This window comes from Pecten maximus, chromosome 5, assembly GCF_902652985.1.
Source record: "Pecten maximus chromosome 5, xPecMax1.1, whole genome shotgun sequence".
NCBI classification, from domain to species: Eukaryota; Metazoa; Mollusca; class Bivalvia; order Pectinida; family Pectinidae; genus Pecten; species Pecten maximus.
In genome coordinates, this window is record NC_047019.1 from 47742985 (window position 1) to 47750979 (window position 7995).

At 33.0% G+C, this 7995-nt stretch overlaps 1 protein-coding gene across 2 annotated transcripts in view; it reads right to left on the reverse strand.

Moving 5' to 3' along the window:
* The window catches only part of LOC117328224 (neuroendocrine convertase 2-like), a 32389-nt gene extending 24972 nt beyond the window's left edge, over positions 1–7417 (reverse strand). The window contains exon 1 of one of the 2 annotated variants that reach the window (XM_033885672.1): positions 7290–7417. In XM_033885672.1, coding sequence (XP_033741563.1) covers positions 7290–7378 — 89 coding nt within the window. In that variant the 5' untranslated portion in view covers positions 7379–7417. Of the gene's footprint in view, positions 1–4044; positions 4303–7289 lie in introns of those variants that run through there. The other variant, XM_033885674.1, reaches the window with a different exon arrangement.
* Between the last annotated feature and the right edge of the window lie 578 nt (positions 7418–7995).

Consider the following 7995-nt stretch of genomic DNA (forward strand, 5'->3'; position numbering starts at 1 on the left):
CTGCTCAGTCAAGTGTGTCTGTAAACCAACTGGAGCATACCCCAATATTTCACTTTAGGCATACAGTATACATGTTTACATGATGTGAACTTTATAAATCATCACATCCTTCTCACACCTGTACATAAAACAGTCCTCTGTATCCCAGCGGTAATGCTAGGTCAGGGAGAATTTCAGGGTCTTGAAGAGAGTGGTTATGATTTTCAATTCCTATATATTATATTACATCTGTAGACACTATGTTCTTAAGGGTCATCTATATAGCAGAATAGTGTTGAATTTCAAACACGAATAAATACCTTAAGATTTGCACAAAAAATGTCATGTAATATACCAAAATGTTTGTTTGGACATATAGCTTCTTACAATCACCAATAAATTGCTATAGATGCTACCAGTGTCTTCTGTAGAGTAACTTTGTGGTAAGATTTGGCATGGAATAATTCTAAGTCACGCAAATGATCAAACCTGAAAAATAGCCATGCTGTTATGTTCACAAGTGTCTATAGCACAGGGTAGGAGCATTTGTTTGACCGGATTTTACTGTATGTACGTATAAACACTTATTTTGTTTTGACCTTGAAATGCAAATGGCAGCTGAGAATAATATTACACAAATATGGCTTAAAGGAGGCATTTCAGTTAATAACAAAACTCCTATATCATACTTTCAAGACATCTCATCATAGTAACATGAACATTTGAATGTCAATTTGTTAAAATGGTGAGTTTGCAGCCTTTTTCAGAAATAGGCATATTTTACCCCAAAGTCAACGGTTGAACATTTTTTCATAAAAGCAGTCTTCTTGCCACTTCAAGAATACTTTATATTGTCTAATAAGAGCATTTTTGATGTTTTAAATACCTCCTCATATGCCATATTTGTGTGATATCATTCACGACCGCCATTTGCAATTCAAGGTCAAAATAAAAACAGCGTTTATACATATAATAACGTCAAAGCTGGTCAAACCAATGCTCCTATTTTGTGCTTTAGACACTTGTGAGAAAAACGACATGGCAAGTTTGTGTAATATATGGGATACAAATGAGTTAATTATGTCCCCCTGAAACATGCATTTTTCTTAGTGAGTGAGACTGTCGTTTTGTTGAAATTTACAAACAGCTTAACAAATTACATGTCAACAGCAAGACCCAGGGTTTGCCATGATACATACTAAAAGTTCATCATGTTACTTCTGTGACATTGCACCATAATAGGGATTTATAGGCCTGTAAAATATCAATGTTTTGACTGGATTTGCTGTTTAGATGCCCCTTAATACTTCAACATTTTCACCCAAATATTGGCCCAAAAACATATCCCAAAGCAATAATAATGCCCCTGGTAAGTTTTCCTGCAACTTAATTGTAAATTTTATATACCTATGAATATGTATAACACTAGTACTGCTCATATAAGATATACAGTCAGATTTCACAGGAAGTAATGGATGTTGATCATAATTGTGACATTTTATAATCTAGGTATAGGAAAGGAAAATACAGTTTATGGGGAAAATTTAGATTGGTTAGGAACATTGGACAAAGTCAAGACAGTTTTTATCTTGCAAGGTGAATTTATATTTTATGATTAAGTGTCCTCTACATATATACATTTTATATTTAGGTATATTTAATTGATAGCCCAACCTCTTCTAGATAGTGTAAACAACTTATGGTTTCATTGTCTGAAAAATGTCTGTGTTTTTATTATAGATGCCAAACTGGTCAGTTTTTTGCAGTTTCTCAGAAAATCTTCTGTCCTAGTAAATAGTTTTTACCCCTTCCTAAATATCGATTGAATGAAAACATATATCTACATATGTACACTGAAAGTAATTACTAGATACTTCATTGTCTATGGGAGTTCAAATCATATTAACTTTTTAATCAATATTTTTTGAACATATTAACTTTATTCCAAGTTTGGTAGAAATAATATTGATACTTTTGTGAAACTAAGACACAAAACTTTTAAAGACCAGAATCCCAGCATTGATCCCTAATTCATAGATTCACATGACAAAACTGTGGATGATACATACATGTATTTTATAAATGATTTTTTTTTAAATGTCCATTATGTGATTTACCTACCAGTATTTGAGCAGGGATCTAAATGTAAAACTTGAATTTTGATGACGACAGCCATCCCTGTCACCGTAGTCTGTCAGTAACACCGTAGTCTGTCAGTAACACTGTAGTCTCATTTTTGTGACTTTTTGTCACAGACGAGACAATAACCAAACACGTAAATCTCAATCAATCAACATTTAAATAAGATTCCTTATTTTCTTAGTTTTTTTCCTGATGTGGACCCAGGGACTTATTCCCTACACACCCTGATAAATTAATATGTCTGACAAATATATGAAAAGATTATGCATGCAAAAATCATGAAAAAAATTTTTTGATCATAGATCCTATAAATCTGTACATTAAACAACAAAGGAGGAATTACTGAAGAACTTTTATAAATCTGTACCCTAATACAGGTCCAGTGATTTATAAACTGTTTTTGACAGAATGATGATGAGTCATGTACATTTCCTTTTAAGTTAAAGTAAAATTCATCATCTAAAAAGACATTTTAATGGCCTCAAAGATGACTGTTGTATGTAATAGAGAAGCGATGGATATTTCTAGAAAATATAGAAACAATCTATTACCATACTCAGTTACTAAGGATATAATTGTCCGTTCAGTTTGATCATCAATTTTCTTTCTATATTTCAGGATTTCATCAAGAAATCAAAAAGACTGGATAATAGGCTATTCCTGTACCGCATTATACAATTAATCCTTTCCTTGAAGTCAAACGTTTCCAAGGCTTCAAACATTTTAAACCTGTTTGTGGAGATCTTAGGTAGAAATATTGTCATTTTTTTGTCCCTGTCATATATAGGCCTGGTTTAAAGTATGACAGGCCAGAAAACTTGGTGATTATTTGATGATACTAAAGATGATACTGAAGATGTTTGGTAACATAAACCTTAGTGACAAACATGCTGTCCTCATTCCTTTAAACTAGTGATTGTTGCTAACTATTGCAGAAAATATCCTTCCTGTATTTTAAAATAAAATGAAATTACAGAGTAAACAATATTGATATACAATGTACTGGAAAAAAAAGTTACATACAATTGAATAAAAACCATATTTGGTAAAAATTAAAAAAAGGAAAAAAAACCTCCTCAGCTCAACACAATCATTATGTTGATCATAGAAACCTTTAAAATACAAGTAAGATTTGAATTAAAGGTAACATGATAATTATGACTTTCTGGTAAAGATCACATCAAAACATAAATTAATAACTTTAATTATAAACACATATATCCTGGTTCATTGCCAACAAGATTTACTGATGTAAACCATTTTGTATATAATAGACTTGTATATATCATTTTATATATAGACCTGTTTATCATTTTATACATAGACTTGTATACACCATTTTGAATATAGACTTGTATACATCATTTAAATATAGACTTGTACCATATGGATGTATATAATTCTATATATAAGACTTGCACCATATGGATGTACAGTATATAATTTTATATATAGACTTGTACCATATGGATGTATATAATTTTATATATAGACTTGTACCATATGGATGTACAGTATATAATTTTATATATAGACTTGTACCAGATGGATGTATATAATTTTATATATAGACTTGTACCATATGGATGTACAGTATATAATTTTATATATAGACTTGTACCATATGGATGTATATCATTTTATATACAAGTCTTGTACCATATGGATGTATATCATTATATATTTAGACTTGTACAATATGGATGTATATCATTATATATTTAGACTTGTACAATATGGATGTATATCATTTTATATATAAGACTTGTACAGTATGGATGGCTATCATTCTATATATATAAGACTTGTACAATATGGATGTATATCATTTTATATATAAACATATATTTTGTATTAAAAGGTATAAAAGTATGCCACAATGAACTTATTTTATCATTTTATCAGATGTTTGTCAGAAATTACCTGTTCTTCAGTTTTAATGAATGTTAAATCCACCAATAGTTTTGTGATGTAATAATCCGGTCTATAAGCTCGTTAACACACTGTTCAGTGGGCTACTTCGAAGGATATTCTATTACAAAGGGCCTAAAATCCTATCATACACGCGTATATTATCATCTGACAAACCAACAGCTAGGTGCCGGCTATTGATCAGCCGTACACACTTCAATCAACAGGTAAAACGACAGGTAAACATGTTCACTGGGTACACGATTATCAGGCAAACAATTCAGTTTGAAACTTAGTAAAGAAAAATTGTCATTTACGTCAGCACTAGGTATATATAGACACCCGTCTACAGTTGAACGGACATGCTAATACAAACCTGTGACTGTTTATATATGTATGGTTAGCTTAATGATGAGACCAGCAAAATTTATTCTGCTTTTATTTCAAGAAAAAAAAAACAATTCTTTTTGTCATGAAATATCAGTTATGATATAAATCCATAAACATATATGCTTTCACAGATTCAGCATGTCCTAACAGTTTCATGTCAAAAAGTTATAATCAATTAATTGTTAAACAGTTAGGTTCGTGTGAAGCCTGTCCGTACTGTTATCAGCTCTGTTTATACCCACCCACACCATGTCCACGTCATACACCCAATATCCATCTACTATACATTTCCTCCCTAAAAGCATTCTCCTATAATATTAGAATACCTCTGATCAATGGTCACGATTTTTTTGTACAATGTGTACCGGGTACAAAGCCACCATTGTAAAAGGTCAAAAGAACTGCTGACTGAAGGAAAGACTTTCACTCTATAAGAAACCCTGTCTGGATTAATATAAGTAGCTATCTGTCAAGTGAATTTGAGTCGGTGTACATTATAACATGGTAACTTTATGAATATTATATATATATATATGTCCTTCATATTTTCATAATTACATGTGTGGTTCAAGGTCATCTACTGACCAACCGTGACATTGTAAAAGGGAAAAGAACTGTTGACAGAAAAAAAAATCATTAATTATAAACACCAAGACCCTGAGACTATCAGGACTTGGGAGGAACACCTATGAATGGAAAATATATTTACCCTGCAACCTTTAAAGTAGGTCACATGTAGGTGATTCGTATGAGAAAAATTAACTAGCTACTATCTACAAAACAAGAGATCCCAGATCAGGGATCTTGGCGCCCACCACTGAATGATCTTTATAGGTTCCATGTCAGATTGATCTTTTCTCTATTTTTCCTTTCCTCTTACTAATCTGTGTAAATTGAGAAACATCCCTCCAGTACTTTTCAAACAAGGGAAATTAAAGAACCCATATATGAAATTTGAGATTTAGCGATATATTATAATGACTAATCACTCTGTTGACCATGCTGTTTTCAGATTGGTCCCAAAATTCAATACGAGGAACTAAGGGAACCTACATATGAAATTTGAAAAAGATTCCTTCAGTACCGTCTGTATTATAGCGATAACAAACATTAATTGACAAAATCCAAGATTGCTGCCTGTCGGCCATGTTGTTTTCTGAGTCGACTAGTCCCAAAATGCAATATGCATACTAGGAACCAAGGGGAACCTACATATGAAATTTGAGAAAGATCCCTTCAGTACCCTCTGGGAAATAGCGATAACAAACTTCAATTGTCAAAATCCAAGATGGTTGCCTGTCGGCCATGTTGTTTTCCAATTGATCTCAAAATGCAAAATGCATAACTAGGAACCAAGGGGAACCTATATATGAAATTTGAGAAAGCCCTTTAGTGCGTTCTAAGAAATAGCGATAACAAGAATTGTTTACAAAACTGCTTTGTCAGACAATTTAGTTGTGGTGTACCAGGATAGTGTTAAAGAACTGCTTTGTCAGACAATTTAGTTGTGGTGTACCAGGATAGTGTTAAAGAACTACTTTGTCAGACAATTTAGTTGTGGTGTACCAGGATAGTGTTAAAGAACTACTTTGTCAGACAATTTAGTTGTGGTGTACCAGGATAGTGTTAAAGAACTGCTTTGTCAAACAATTTAGTTGTGGTGTACCAGCTGGATGGTGTTACAGAACTGCTTTGTTAGACAATTTAGTTGTGGTGTACCAGCTGGATGGTGTTACAGAACTGCTTTGTGATGCTGGTGTATGTTATGTGTGAATTAATTACACATAAGGTTTAAAACATGCACAACAAATCACTGTCTTGTGTTATCTTGCACGACTGCCTACGATCCCTCAGCGATTTCCTAACAAGCATATCTTTTTATAGTGACAACAGAAAGAGACAGGTAGATAATGTGTATTCAAGTCACTGATGGATTTTTAATCTTTTTTTTTGTATCTATATCTTTTAAGACATGCATCTGCAATACACTGTCAAAGTGTAGATCTTATGAAGTATAAATCAATACATGGGTTTTCTACAAATGACACTTTTATCTATTGTAGCTATATAATTGTCATTAAAATCTGGATATACAAGTAATTTCTGAGAATACAGAATGAAGAGTACTGTATAAATTTATGTTTTTGTGAAAATGTAATCTGAATACGTGATCTGAATGAAACTTAAGTTTCAAAAGGAGAAAGGTTTCTCCACTTCTTTTGTACATTATGACCACCCAACTTTAATTGCTTACCTATTTCACAGTATTAGCAATCTCCGTTTATGCACTCAAGCACAAATTTATAGGCAACATGTACACATATGGCATAAATCTGGCTCACAAAGTTAGCTAAGAGAAAACATTAATTATTCTCTAACATTATAAATAGAGATATTTAATATAGTGTTTTCATTTAAGTTATTTCTGATTGAAGGTTCGGTCTAATAGAACAACAAAGAAAGCTTCATTAGGTTTATAATTATAGAATCCTCGTTATGTGTTCTTAACTCTCATAATGTGATCTATGCTAACCAGTGATTTGGAAAAGTAGCCGCCATTTTGTGGAACAGCTTACTGTCTGCTAATTGCTAGGAAGTCGAAAACCCTGACAAAATTCAAGGAGGCTCATACTCTCCAGTTTATCTGCTTTTCAGAGTCTTTCACAGATTCCCTATGCATATTATAATCAAATTACTCAAAATGATGTTATATATGTTCTGTATATTGTGTAACACTTGAAATAAAATGTATTATTATAATGATGTACATGTATATGTGTAACAGGAGAGGAGAAAATGTATGGCCAGATCGGGGTTCAAACCCGGGACCTCTGAACACTAGCCGGATGCTCTACCAATTGAGCTACCTGGTCACTAATGATCGACCCAGTCCAGTCCCGCTACACACCTCCTTCCTTTTTTCCAAGTCTTCGCCCTCATAGACACACGAGACCATTATACCACCACCATGGGTATTTTAGTTGGGTGCCAATTTTGTAACAGGAGAGGAGAAAATGTAGCTGCCAGACCGGGGTTCGAACCCGGGACCTCCGAACACTAGCCGGATGCTCTACCAATTGAGCTACCTGATCACCGATGATCGACCCAGTCCAGTCCCGCTACATATGTAAAGCACATTAGTAATTCTACAAATTAGATAGTGTGATATATATGTTGTGTATTAATTATTATTATTTTATAGCTATAATGATACTGAGATTCAATTCAACTTACTGGTAAAATAGAAAATTAATTGATCCCAGTTCCAGAATAATAGTAAGGTAAATACCGTATTTGACCTAATAAGGGCGCAGGGCGCTGGTAATTGACAGTGGGGGCGCCCTTATTAAGATTAGTTATTCTGAAGTTTTATGAAACAGACTATACCTTATAGCAGAATACCCAAGGTTGTGGAAACGGTAAAATATTCAGTCATCAAAATATTCCAGATGAAGATATCTTTTCATAATCATATATTAAGCTTAAACATCACTTGAATACTCCTGTAAACTTGTAAACCATGCCAGCTGATCTTTAGACCAGAGAACTAGTGTTCCACCATTTATGTTCAAA